The sequence below is a fragment of the Myiozetetes cayanensis genome, unplaced genomic scaffold, assembly GCF_022539395.1.
Source record: "Myiozetetes cayanensis isolate MyiCay16 unplaced genomic scaffold, myiCay2020 scf9, whole genome shotgun sequence".
In the NCBI taxonomy this organism is placed as follows: domain Eukaryota; kingdom Metazoa; phylum Chordata; class Aves; order Passeriformes; family Tyrannidae; genus Myiozetetes; species Myiozetetes cayanensis.
The window spans coordinates 865,012-879,239 of NW_026088185.1; the positions used below are offsets into that span (position 1 = coordinate 865,012).

At 50.9% G+C, this 14,228-nt stretch overlaps 1 protein-coding gene across 5 annotated transcripts in view; it reads left to right on the top strand.

Annotated features, from left to right (window-relative positions):
- COL6A3 (collagen type VI alpha 3 chain) overlaps positions 1-11,017 on the top strand; it is a 56,227-nt gene extending 45,210 nt beyond the window's left edge. For 3 of the 5 annotated variants that reach the window (XM_050339450.1, XM_050339449.1, XM_050339454.1), the window contains 8 exons: positions 476-584; positions 1,495-1,748; positions 2,740-2,994; positions 4,417-4,491; positions 6,643-6,822; positions 6,935-6,988; positions 9,879-10,049; positions 10,209-11,017. In XM_050339450.1, the coding sequence (XP_050195407.1) occupies positions 476-584; positions 1,495-1,748; positions 2,740-2,994; positions 4,417-4,491; positions 6,643-6,822; positions 6,935-6,988; positions 9,879-10,049; positions 10,209-10,249 (1,139 nt within the window). In that variant the 3' untranslated portion in view covers positions 10,250-11,017. The remainder of the gene's footprint in view (positions 1-475; positions 585-1,494; positions 1,749-2,739; positions 2,995-4,416; positions 4,492-6,642; positions 6,823-6,934; positions 6,989-9,878; positions 10,050-10,208) is intronic. The other 2 variants (XM_050339452.1, XM_050339453.1) reach the window with 2 other exon arrangements.
- The last annotated feature ends 3,211 nt before the right edge of the window (positions 11,018-14,228 follow it).

Genomic DNA, 14,228 nt, shown 5'->3' on the forward strand with positions numbered 1-14,228 from the left:
GTCTTAGCAAAAATTCCTGAAAATTAGACTGGTGGGCTGATAAACCACCGATTCAGGAATGTCTTGCACTAGATAGAAAGCAAACATCTGGAAATAAATGTTTAGGTTTTCTCAGTTTGCTTTTTCCATTAACTGCTTACAGCAGTCCTGGAAACTTCTAACTCTTGAAAAAACATCCACCTGTGTGGTTGGAAGTGCCCTGTCACAAGAAATCTGTTTACACGTGACAGACTGAGACACGCAGCCCTCTGGTATCTTGTAGCTATGGCTCTGATGTTTGTAAACTGGAACAACAGATCTCCCAGCCCAGGGTGCTGCAGCAGCCACACCAAACATTGAAAGATATTCCATAGCAAGCAAGAAGAGAGAAGCTGGGTTTTTTTTTTTAATGAATAAAAACATATGTAATGTATTGCTGGTGGGTAACCACCATCCTCAACACCAGTGTTTAATGTCTCTCTCTCTCTGTCTCCAGGTGACTTTGCTTTCTACCTGTCTCCAGAGATAAGGAAGCAGTGTGAGTGGTTCCAGAATGACCAGCAAGCCAGGAGCCAGCATCCTGTCCACACTGGGCAGAAAGCAGTGTAAGTACTGGTTTGTCTGCCAGACAGGAAGTGTTGCTTTGTGTCTCTCTCTCTCTTGGAGAGGAGCCTTCCCTTCCCAGTTCCTGTTTGGAAAGAGAGAGAAAAAGTAACTCCAATACCAACGATCAGGATTATCTTTTAATTAATATAATTTTAATAATATTTTAATTAATTTTGATAGCTCCCTCAGTGCTGTGTCAAAAGAGCAACAGAGATATCTTATAGAGAGGTGTAGACAAGTACACATATAATTTTCAGGTTTGGTTAAATTTCAGGTATGTACATGTATAAAAATATGAAGGATGTATATGCTCTTTTGACTGTGCAGGTCAGGAATTCCAGAAATCACAATTAATTTGGGGATTTCTACTCAACACACTATTTTCAGAGGCTGGGCTGCCCTGGATTATCTGATAGACAGAATCCATTACAGAATGCATCCTAGTACTTTCTGAAGAGAAGTGAAGGCTTGTGTCACCAAGATTCCCTGCTGGCACAGAGCTGTGCTGGCTTTGGAAGGTTTTTGAGCCCCTTGAAATTAGGCACGTTACAGATCTGTCTGCTGAATCATAGAACAGTTTGGGTTGGAAGGAACCTGAAAGCTCATCAAGTTCCAACCCCCTGCCCTGGGCAGGGACACCTTCCACTAGACCAGATTGCTCCAAGCCCTGTCCAAGCTGACCTTGAAACACTTGGAACCCTCTCACATGTGTATTATTGTTGGTGTACAGATAGACTTGTGCCCTGAGTGACGAGCGGTGCTCTGCAGCTCTTTTCAGCACTTGCTTGTGGGCAAACCAGAAGCTGGCAAAGACTACTGACCTTGGGTGGGTTCTTGCCAGTGTTTCTCTCTGTCCTGTCTCTCTGCTCACAAAAAGGAGAGCCATCTCAGCCGCTCTCGCTCCGGCAGGTACGCGGCACCCAACGCGACCCTGAGCCGCACCCTCAGCACCACGCTCAGCGCGACCATCAAGCCTGCAGCCAGCACCCATGCCAGGACCACCACTGCCAGCACCACGGCCCAGAGCAGAGCCAGCGAGCAGAGCACGGCCAGTGCTGCCCTGCCAGCCAGCTCCACCGCTGCCAGCACCACCACCACCCATGCCAAAGCCGCCGCCCGCGCCAACGCCAACGCCACGGCCGGTGGTAGGAGGAGGCAAGGAGGTTTGTGCACGGCTCTCCCCACCCCAGCACTGCCACCCCTCCTCTGTGCCACGCTGGGCTGTGGCTGTCCTTCCTCCCTGGGGGGGTCACACCTGTGGGAGATGCCAGCAAAGAGGCCAGATTTTGTGCTTGCAGAAACGAGCTTTTAGGTGCAAACCTGGAGACCTGCGCTGGCGGCTGACTTGTCAAACCTGTGTGCAGAATTTTGTGCAAAAGTGGGAGGGGGAGAGGCTGCCCCCAGGCGAAACATGAGCAGAACAGCTAAACGTGGGACAGTCCATCCAGCAACAGGGAGCTTCTCCTTCTAGTGTGGCCCTTTTGCTTTCTATGATTTCCTCGCAGCATTACCCCTTGGCCAGGCTTTGCTGTTGATGATGATTCATACAGTGGCATTGTTTGAACTCCCTCTCAGCTATTGTGAATAGTTATTTCATCACTGAATCAGCGTGGAGACCTATTTGGGAACTCTAAAACACTCTCATGTGAGCACAGTTCATGTAACAGAGACTTCCCATGTGTTTTTGCAAGGGGGTACAGGCAGATCTGCAGTAGCTGAGCAAGTAATAAGATGTGCCAAAGCACAGGGATGCTTACCCGGTCACTGAAGACATGTCCCTGCATAAATAATGAATAAAAAGCAATATAGGGAAGAAAGCAGCTGTGAAGCCATTGCACCCTAGAGAAGGATCTGACTGGACATGTTTAGAGTTGTTGGGAAAGTGCTGGGAATTTCAGGCAGTGTAAATCTTGAAAAAAGGGGGAAAAAAAAAAATCTTTGATTTGCTAGATTGCAACAGATGATTAGAAATAAATAAATCATCTAGGCTATGGAAAGCAAAGCCCCCCTGCAGTGTGCTGCGTTGAGCATCAGAGATAGCAAAGTCCCAGCCTTGTTTTCACATGCCTTGGCTGTCAGTGGCCTAGGGTGAAGATCCTGCAGCACTGAGGCACTTTTTTTCCCTGAGACCTTTCTCCTGATTCTGCCTTGCAGCGAAGGCCCAGGACATCCAGATCACGGATGTGACGGAGAGCAGCGCCAGGCTGCGCTGGGCCAGCCCTGAGCCGCACCAGGCCTTCGACATCACCGTCACCTCGGCACACGACCACTCCCTGGTGCAGAGGCAGAACCTCACTGGCACTGAGCACGTGCTCCGAGGGCTCAGGAGCGGGCAAAAATACGTCGTGGTCGTCACCGGCTACCAGAAATCCCAGCCCAGAGTAACCTACACGGGGACGTTCACCACGAGTGAGTACCTCGGAAAAACACATCTTTTTTTTGGGTTTATTTCATTAGGTGGACACAGAAAATGGGGGGAAAAGTAAGTTAAGGGACAGGGAATCAGTTGGTAGCAACAGCCCCAGCCCTGGCAGCGCTCAGCTGTGTCGCTGCATGTCTGCAATCCTCCAGGCCAGCAGCAGGTTATGGCACGGGGCTAATGTGTTTCTTTTTGAAAATGCAAGTTAAACTGCAGTGTGGTTGAGTTGACACAGACTGTGGGATAATTAAAGCCAGTCCCAGAATGGGGTTTGTCTTATTGTACGTGCTGGAGGGTTTGTACAATGGTGCAAAAGGTCTGGGTGGGGGTCCAGCCAGCACTGCTGCAATTAATAGTAAGAGTCAAACTGGTAAATTCAGCCCAGCCTGATTGCAAAATAAGCAAGAAAAACTGCTTCTCCAATCACCGTTTCCATATCCTCCTCTCTGCTTCCCATACTATCCAAAAATAAAACCCACAAGAGAGAGATTAAATGGGGGGTTTAGCCCCTGGGGATCTGGGGATCTGAGCTCCATGTGTACAGGTCCCATGTGAACCTCACCAACCTGAACCCTCTGGCATGCCCAAGACACAGTCAGTTTATTTTAGTACAGTTTGGCACAGAGGTGACTTGGCTTGGTGGTGTGGAGTTTGTGCTGGTCCTGCCACTGCTGTGTGTCTGGCTTCTTCTGGCACTTCAGATCCCATTTCAGTGCCCACGGAGAGCCCTTTCCTTTGGCTTCAGTGGGTTTGGACCAGTCCCTTACCTTCACCAGCAATAAACATTCCCACAAAAACGTGGAGAAACGACGTCAGTGTGGAGAAGTAACATTTGCAGTGTGCGGAGTTGGAGCTCCTGCTGCCTAGGGAGTGTGGCCCAAGGGAGCCAGGGAACGTACAAACAGTCCTCGAGGGAACAAGAGAGGGCCCCTCATGGATGTGGTCCCCTGGAGGATGCCGTTTTTATTGCGGTGCCTCTAAGGCCAGAAGAGCAAAGTTAAACTGGCTACAGAGTGGGCACATCCAGCTCCTGAGCCCCCACCCAGCCAGTGCTGTGGGGTGACCCTCCCCAGCAGTCAGGTGGGGCCCTGAGGGTGCTGCCTTGCGAGCACCCCTGAGGATGGGAGCTGGGTTGTGCAGCAGAGCCGCTGGCCGGGAGGGAAGGGAAGCCCTCCAGGCACAGCTGGGTGGCTGTGAGTGACTCATCCCCTCAGCTGCCTCCAGTAAACATTTCTGAGATGGATGTGTAGGGTAAACAGATCCAGGCCTGACTCCTGCAGCCCGTGTGCATCCCCTGCTCCGGAGCTGGGGCCAGGCAGTTTGTTTGTGGCTGAGCTGAGGGCGCTGCTGCAGATGCTGCAGATGCTGCAGATGCCCTTCCCCTGGGCTGACCCCCTGCTCCTTCTCCACAGAGGCCTCGGTGCAGACCAAGGTGTCCCTGGCCAACATGATGCTCAACACCGAGCCCCTGGAAGGGCCTGAGAGCGGTGAGTGTGGTGGGAGTGCTGGGCTGGGGGGCTCTGGCAGGACCCCACTGGGAGCCAGCCTTCTCCTTACCTGCTCCTAAATCCGTCCTTTCCTGGAGTCCCCTCGGGACGGGAGGATCTGTGAGTCCTTTGCTTTGCAGAGCCGACAGGTCATGACCGAGGTGACATCCTTGGCCATGTGGGTCTGAGCCCTCTGTTGGGGTCTCTGCCCCATGAGGGATCCAGAACGCCCTGAAGTTGCTGTGGTGTTCATGGGGAGCTCAAACCAGGTCCTGCTCCTGTAAAAGGATGGGAGATGAGCCACGACCCAAGTGCTGGCCACACTTCAGGGACAAATTGTGTCCCATGTAGGCAGCATCTGTAGATGTAGGTGTGGGTACAGAACATCACCTGATGCTTGCTCGTTCCCTCCCTCCCCATCTGGGGCAAAAAACAGGTCTTGGCCTCTTGTTTTAACACACAGCTCCCAACAAGGGCTTGGCCAGACTGGACAGGGCTTGGAGCAGCCTGGTCAGTGGTGGAAAGTGTCCCTGCCCATGGCAGCGGGGGGATAACTGGATGACTTTAAGATCTCATTCAACCCAAAGTGTTCTGTGATTCTACGCCCAGCAGCCAGGGATTGCCAGAAGTCAGATTTGCAGAAATCAGACTAATTGGTACCCTCCCTCCAGTTTCACCCATCTGCCCATCCCCTGCTCCTCTGCCACGGGTGGTTTATGTAGTAAACTGCTAAATGAGTGAGCTGTCAGCTCCTGCTCTGTGGTTGATCCCATTAACCTGTGTCAATAACCCATGATCACTGTAGCTGTTAATGCGTCATTTCATCGCTTCAGTTGACATCAAGCTCATTATATCAGCACCATTACACTCAGCTGTACCCTCAATGCCAGGCTGCAGCTCTTCCTCCAAGGACCTGGAAGGGCTCTCAGCCTTCATCAAGCAGCACATCCAACCATGGAACTGTTGTCCAGAACCCATCCCTGAATCATCACTCCCATGTTTTTCTTTAAGCACTTTGCTTGCGCTGTGGCTCATTTTCTTCCCGAGGAGATGCTGCTGCTCAGTGTGCTCAGCCAAAAGTTGGGAAGCTGCTGTTGAGCTCTGGCTGCTGCTTGTGCTGAGTGGGATGAACATGGACCTCGTGCCTGGCTGGTGGCACCACTGGAGGGGCTTGTGCCAGGCAGGGACCATCTCATTTTCTGCTTTCCTGCATGGCCCATCATCCCACCCTTCCCATTTGTTCCCTCTCCCTGGCACTGACATCCCCTCAGAAGCCTTGTCCCCACCCTCGTGGCTTCATTTAGCCTGTTGTGTGCCAGCCCTTTGGAAACAAGGTTTGCAGGCTTCTCCTGCTCGAAGCAAGATGGATGTGCTCGCCCTGTGCTCCCACACAAACCTCTCATTCTCAGCTCCTCTTGAGGACCCACTTGCAGCAAACGCCCCTGCCTGAGGATTTATGGCAGTTTGGGAGACTGGGGGGAATATTCCCCAGGGATGCTAATATGAAGGTTTTCACCAGGCTGAAGACCTTAAAGAGGGCAGGGAGTTGGGGAAGGGTTTATCTGAGTGTCTGTGCAGCAGGAGAGACCCACGTGCAAATCTTCTCACAGACCTTGGAGGAAGCCCCAAATTCTGCCCTCCTTCTATAGGTAAAATAGCATGGGTGGACTAGCATTGCTGATTAAAATTCTGTGGTGTGGACCTAAATTATCTGTTTTGGGGCCAGGAAAGCAGACATGTTTAAATCTGCACCAAGCCTTCAAGTCCCCCCAGGTGCAGCTTGCTTTTGGAGATAAACACTCCTAAAGATTCAAAGCTGCAGCCAAGACAAAAAGCTTTGAAAGTAGATGGTGGGGGGAGTTGTGTGAGGGCTAAATCCCGAGTGCACCAGCAGGGAGTCAGGGGCTCCCACCATGCTGCTCCAATTTGGAGTTTGGATGCATGACAACATCAAGAGCAAGGAGAGGTAAGCTGGAGGCTGGGGAAGGTTTGCATCCAGCAAGGGAGATCACAGGAGAAGGAAATGCCACCAGTCCTGTACTGGGCTTTGTTTTCCTTTTTTTTTTTTTTTTTTTTTTCAATCTCTCTTTGCTTTTTCAGCTTTTTTAACCCTTTCAGAGTCACTTAACCTTTGCACCTTTTGACATGCAGATTGGCCAGACCCTTGCTTGCTGGACTTTGACATGGGCATGCAGTGCAAGGACTATCAGATTGTGTGGTTCTTTGACTACAAACACAAGTTCTGCAGCCAGGGTTGGTATGGTGGCTGTGGAGGTAATGCCAATAGATTTGAGGCCGAAGCAGAGTGCATTAGCAAATGCTTAAAGCCATGTAAGTACCACGTGGGGATGAATCCTTCTGTGTTTTACCCTGCTGTCAAATGATGTTTGGATGGGAGAGAAGACACGGTTTAAAATCCAAACCCATGCTCTTTTTCCTCCAGCAGCAGCTGAGAAAGCCATGCAGCAGCCACTCCTTGAGAAGAGATTACCATCAGGTAAGACCCAAAAAACCCATTAATAATCACAAACCAAGCCAATCCATTCTCTCACCTTGACCCTTTCCCAGCATGTGTCCAAGCCTGCCTGGGCTACCACTGAGTAGTGCAGACTTAGTTTTCACTTGCTCCCTGACAAGGCCACCCTCTTTGCATGAGCAGGTCACCTTTGCACGGGTGTTGTCACAGCAGGACAGGCTTTGTTTGCACAGCCTGACTGCAAATCACAGCAAAGCCACCCAGTGGATTTCGTGGGAAACGTGGGGTTGGTGACCTGGAGCGTGGAGCGGGCCCAAACCAGTCCCTGCTTTCGTTGCATGACCAACCAGTGCCCCCACTCTGCTGAGATGCAGAGAATTCCAAACATTTCACCGCCAGTAACCAGAACACTTGATGGGAAAGGACTCCAAGAGACTCAGGCCTTGCAGGCAGATGTTTTCATTTTGCACCAAAAGATAAAAATCAAGACTGAGGGAGGAGCACGTGGGAAAATGGCAGTGACCTCCTCTCCTCAAGGAGCTTCTAAGGTTAAGGGGTTGTGTTTGCAAACCTCTTCAAGACCTGGGAAGGGAGCAGAGACTTCCAATCACCACTGTGGTGGCTGAGCAAGGTTGGGATGGGAATCTGATCCCAGCAAAGCCTCCTTATCATAGCAGCCTCCCCCTCCCAGTGGTGTTTCAGGGCCCTCTGCAGAGGTGGGAGGAAAAGCAAGGAGTGAAGACAGCTCTGGTACCTAATTGGCAGGGCTTTAGTCCTTGAGGGGTCATGGCAAATTAGGGACCCCTCCCACCTTATTGATTTTCTTAGGTTTATTTTAGTCTCCTTAAAAGGAGCTTGGGAATATTAGGCTTGGGAATTTTTGCCACTGACAGCCTTAGTCCAGCTGTGGATGCCCCTAAAGAAAGGTGCAGGCAAGTAAAGAGGAGGCCCCCACCAGCCACGGAGATGTCTGGGCTGGAAAAAGGAGGTTTGAAGGTGCTTTGGGGGTTCAGATGGGGATCATGAATGCCTTGGTTGCAGTTTGAGGAGTTTTGAGCCAGAGGAAGCAGTTTACATGTCTTCAGCCTAGAGCAGGACTGCACCCTCACAGAGCAGGGAACCCCCCCGCTGTGGTTTTCTGCAGAGGACCCTGTTTTCACCAGCCCCAACCCATGGGCCAGCCCCTTCTGATCATCCTCACATGCCTTGATGGTGTTTCCAGCAACTGTTGTTGAGGCTAAAATTGTACTTCATCAGCTTGGCACCGTTCTGCCCCAGGCAGACAGTCAAGAAAAGCAGCTGAGGGGCCCTGCAGGGACGCTCGAGTCTCTGCCCGCCGCCTTCCGCTCACCACCTCGTCCTCTCTCCTTCTTCTGGAAAACCAGAGCTTGAATCCCCCGTGGAAAAAGAGACACAGGGTTCACGTGCAGCTCAGCTTTAAGGTGCTGGGCATTGGGTTGGGCTCTCAGTTCAGGTGCAACACTGAGAAATGAGCTCTCTCCCAGACCGTAGGGTTCTTGGGGTACAAAAACGTGCCTCAGACACACCTTCCATGTGAAGCCTTTTAAAAGCTGTGATAACCTTTATTTATTGACTTCATATACATATATATTTCATGTGTAGATGTGGTGCTTGGTGTTGTAGTGGTGGGCTTTGCAGTGCTGGGGAATGGTTGGACTCAAGGGCTTTTCCAACCTGAATGAATCTATGATTAATTTATTATTAATAATAATAATAATAATAATTTTAATTTTTTACCATGACAAAAGTAACTATATGTGCCACTGAGGAGCCCAGGCTCATTTACTCCATGGGGTGAATTAAAACCCTGGCTTGCCATGGCTCTCCCCATCTTTTGGGTCCACTGCCAGACCTACTTTCCAGTTGGGATTTCAGGGATAATCCTCTGTGCCCTTCTTCCTATTAAAATAGGTTAGAGGGGTTTGATACACCTTTGCTTTCAGCAGGCACTAAAGAAGCTTGCTGGCAAATGCATCTGTGTTTATATTCACCCTCTAGCTATGTAGTCTTTCCTGTATATTTTTTTGTGTAGCAGAAACCAGGTAAGAACTTCCAACCCCTCACAAAATGCTTTTCCTTATTGCTTGGGACAGGTTGAGTTAACTCTGCTTTTGGGGGGGGAAAAAAAAGGAAAGAAGGTAAAGGCTTTTTTTTTTTTTTTTTTTTCTTAAAAAAGGGTCCTGGTTGCAAACACCCCTCTAGCAAGAGGAACTCACACTCTGTGTGTTGTGATTCCCCCTCATCCAGGATGAGGGGGGTGGCATGAGCTCCTTCTGCACCCCTGGGTGCCAGGGAGGCTTGTGACATGGTAAATTAATGGCTAATATCACATTTCATTTTAAAATAAGTTATTTGGAGGTTTCATTTTAACACATCCAAGTGCTGTGTTGTTTTGTTCCCTGCTCACCCAGCAAGGGATGCAGGATAATGTGGGCAGGGTGTGGTAGATCCAGGAGCACCTTCACACGGAAGATTTCTCTTTTCAGAGGAAGGCAGGCATTTTAACAGGAAAATGGTGGTGCCAGTACATTTTCCCTTGCAGCCCAGCCAGTCCTCTCCCAGATCTGAGACCTGCCAATCACTTCCCGCAGATCCAGGGGATTTGCAGGCAACTGCTGCTGTGCAGTGCCCTTCCTGCATCTCATCATCACTCATGGCAGCAACATGGACCAGGGCTTTGGGCCAGGGCTGGTGACTTCCAGGGAAAGACCCTCTCTTTGCAAGGAAAGAGATGGGATTTAGTCACAGCAGACTTGCAGAGTCAACGCCCTGGTTGCCCTGTCTGAGCTTGCATGCCAAGCCCTGCTCACAGGCATTTCTGTGCCGTGCAAACATGGTCAGGAGGGGCTGTGCTGTCGCTGACCATTCTTGCTGCTGCTTTTCTCTGCAGCCATGGACATCTGCCAGCTGCAGAAGGACGAGGGGACCTGCAGGACCTTTGTGCTGAAGTGGCACTACGACCCTAAGACCAGGAGCTGCGCCCGGTTCTGGTACGGCGGCTGCGGCGGCAACGAGAACAGATTTAACACGCAGAAAGAATGTGAAAAGCTTTGCATCCCTGGTAAGGAGGGGCCAGCCTGATCCCTGGCATTCCCAGTCCCTCGTGTCGCCGTGCTGGGCTCCTCGGCAAGCCCTGGCAATTAATTCATTTACCTTCCCCCCGCTGTCCTGCGTGGAATAACCTTGTTTATTTCCTCTTTCTCCATCAAACCCCTTGCAGGGAACATCAACCCTGGCGTGGTGACGACAATAGGAACATAGAACCAACACATACCTCTGGGCCAGCCAGGAGCGTCAGCGCTGCCACCTTGCCCCTATAGAAGCTGAGGGTATAGACGACCTTGCACTGTAACGTTTCATGCTTTTAACTTCCAGGCAGACCCTGATTCAGGAAGGGTTCTGCTGCATGACCTATCAATATGGTGCTAAACTGTTTGTGGACTGAGTGCTGCACATGCCAGGGTTATATTGTATAGCTTCAAAACTGCCGAGTATTTACCAAACTGCAGATTGCTGTTGTCTCTCAACGTGTCTCTAAATTACCCCCTTTTTATCCTGATTCCGGCAGTTTGCCTGTCTAAGGCACCATAAAAATTAGTTTAAAAAAAAGAAAAAAAAAAAGGATCATAATAATTTCACTGCAACTTGCTACCTGCTTGCTTTGAACCTTCTCCTAGCTGAGCGTGCCTTTACAGGGGAAGCCTTTGTGTAAGAGAGTGGCTGATTCAGATAAACAAGTGGTTCCATTTTCACTCTTTCCTCTTTTATTGTCTTTCTCCTTTTGCTGGATTAGATCTCAGACTAGATCTCTTTTTTTATGCATTTGTTACACACGTGGCCAACCGAACTAGCAAGGAAAAGGAAGCCAAGTTTCCGAATGCAAATGCACTGCTGGGACCAAGGCCTCAGTTTAACAAATTTTTAAATTGTGGTGTAGGATGCCTCTTCTGGCATTCTTCTGATGTTGTATGTTTTATAAAATACGAAGCAAAGCAATCTGGGGAGGGGGGAGCGGTGGGTGGGAGAGGGATTTTATTTTTATTGTGGGTTCTGTGTCAGGAAGTCTATACAAAGAACTTTTAAATAAAGTCTAATGGAGGTTTTGAGAAACTCATGGGTTTGTCTTTGTTAAAGCCACAGTGGGTATCAGTGGAACCATTTTCCAGGCTTTGGAAAGCAATTATTTGCTGGGAAATTCCCCCTGTCCCTTAAAGGCGAGATAGATGTAGTATGGATATTGAGGGGAGCATCACTGAGATACTACTGGTAACCTGGAGTTTTCCAGCTTGGAAAAGAGTGGAAACCGAGATGCCTTGGTTGTGAAATCTCCATCCCAGAGGAATTTAAACTCAGCTGGACATGGCATGGAGTAACTTGGCCTCAGCTGGCTTTGAGCAGAGTGTTGGACCTGGGTGTCCCTTCCAACTGCTGTGACTCAGTGACCCCATAAGTATTTTCATCTGTCTCCTTTGCTGTCCTTAGCCATGATTTTGACCTTAGGCTATTCCTGTCCTTATCTGAGCTCACCCAAGGAAGCCAAAATTCACAGAAACAATGCACATATCCCTGCCTCTCCAAAAATCCCCCCTGAAAAGCACAAAGCAGATGAATGTGACCGCCCCAGGGCACGGGGCAGCTCTGGGGGTGATGTTTCTCAGTTTCCCTGAGCCCCCATTGTGGTCTGCAGGTGGGGGTGGATAACTTTTCTCATTTCCTGCTGGAGGTGCCTGGAAGGAAGAACTGAGCCTTGCAGGCACGTGGGATGGAGAGGCCGAAAGCAGGGCAGGTCCAAGAGAGAGGGCATTGACTTCTGGAGAACGGGGTTGCATTGGTTAAATCTTGGGGAGGAGAGCCAGGGCTCCTTACGATTTAGGGCTTATCCAGTGTTTTCCTCCATGAATCAGGGTGGGACTGTCACAAGGAGAAGGCTGCTCGGTGCTCTCCCACCCCACATTTTGAGGTGCTACTTTCTGAAGCCCTTCAGGTGGGTCTGCAAGGACCGCGACGTGAGACATTCCACATGTGTGTTGTGTTCGACGCCTTTGGAAGCACCAACCCCAACAGGATGATTTGCCCTCCACAGCACCAGTTTACAAGGCTGAATTTAGCTGATCCAACACCTCAGGCTCCCTGTTCAGTGCTGCACATGATCAGCAGGATTCCAGGAGCCTCACCTGGGCTTGTCCGGCTGAGCGGGGCCGCAGATCCATAGGGATCTGGAATCCAACAGGCCGGGCAAGGAGAGCTCACAGGGCTTCCCATGGGGGCTTTACAGTTTTAGGCACCCCGTTCTTGGCACGCAGAGCAGCCCAGATCCCAAAACTTCCCGTCAGTACCAAGCCACTTGCGTGGGGATAGGGCACAGCAGGACACGGCTGGGCTGGGGATGAGCCGAGCCGTGGCAGCTGCACTTGGGAAAGTGCACTGTTTATTTGGCACCCTCTCCCAGCACATCACATGGGCTCCATTAAAAAAAAAAAAAAGAGGGGAAGGGGTAAATGTTATTTATTTATTACTGTAAGTGGGTCTTGCAAGGGCTGCACCCGGCTGTGGCTGCTCCCGAGGACACAGCAGCCCGCCCTGCCCCTCACCGCCAATGGACCATGCCCCAGACCCCCTTTCTCTGCTCTCATGGAGTATGAGAGCTGTACTTAGGTTAAAGCGATCCTTCCCTTCGTCCTCCCGCCCCTCTGCAGCACGGGAGAGGTTTCCCAATGCTTGTGCCGCCCCCGTTTCCCGGGAAAGCTGCTTTCAATGGACCGTGCAGACCTCCGGGATGCAGAGGAGCAGCCCGGGCTTTCACAACGTGCCGGGAACGGGGGGAGGAGGAGGAGGAGGAGGCTTGGGAAGGGGGCCCCGCATTCCCTCCCATGCCTGGGGCGTTGCATCGCCTCTCCCGAGCCTTTTAAGGAAGCACGGTACGCCCCGGGCCCCCGGCCAGCGGCCACGAGGGGCTGCACATGGAAGTCATTGCAGCTGGGAGCGCATCTGCCAGCGTGGCTGCGGGACCGCACCGCGAGTAAAAATAGCTCAGCCCGCTCTGCTCCCGCCTGTCCCGGGGGGGAGCCCCCAGATCCACGCCCTGCTGCTTTTGGGGTGGCCTCAGAGCCCCCTCTGAGCCGGATTTCTTACGGAGACATCCTGTCTAGAGCTCCTGCATCAGAAGCGGCGTCGCCTCAACCCCTGCCCAGGAGTGGGACGGCAGAGACATCAAAGTCAGACTCCAGCCTAGAATTCCCCCCCACCCCAAGCTGAGGTCGCGTTGTGGAATAAAAGAACTTCACTGGAATGGCTTTAAATCTCCAGAGTTTTGCAGGAATGGGTCAGGGAAACCTTCGCAGGGCTGACGTAGGCTGAGCTGACCCTGACTTGGAGGCCTGCATAAAGTCCAAGAGATCCTTGAATTTAATGCTTTGTCTTCAAATCGGAGTGTTAATTCTGTCACAGAATCATAAAATGGCCTGGGTTGGAAGGGGACCTTTAAAATCAACTCATTCCAACCCCTGCCATGGGCAGGGACACCTTCCACTAGCCCAGGTTGCTCCAAGCCCCATCCTACCTGGCCCTGGACACTTCCAGGGATGGGGCAGCTTCTATGGGCAACCTATGCCAGGGCCTGCCCACCCTCCCAGGGAAGGATTTCTTGCTAATACCCAATCTAAACCTCCTCTCTGTCAGTTTGAAACCGTCACCCCATGTCCTGTCCCTTCGTGATCCTATAAATAGTCTCCCTCCATCTTTTTTGTGGGGTCCCTTCAGGTACTGAAGGAAGATGGGTGAGTTACAGTCAGCAGAGCCACCAGCCCTTCTTTTACCAGTGACCTTCCTCATGGAGCATTTCACAGTAAGGCTGCCCAGAAGAAGCCACAAAATCCTACATCCCCTCCTGCACCCACACCTCCTCCCTAGAGCGAATTAATTAAACACTGAAAGCAGACCCTTAAATTTAAGGCATCAGCAGCATTTAATGCTTGGTTAGGTTCCCTTAATGCTGTAGCTTTGCATTTAATCATAGCCTTCTTGGGAGACCTTTACAAGGAGAGGCAAAGTGGCTCTGACAAATTTTATTAGCTGGTATTAAATTTATTACACCAATAAAGGAAGCCAGTCCATAGATGTACACATGTACCTGCCTAGATCCTTCCAGTTAAACAGGGTTTTCCAGCAATGCCCTACATGGCAAGTGTTGACACTGCAAGGTCAAGAGTTGAAGGAAAAGGATGTCTTCCACGCTGGGTGT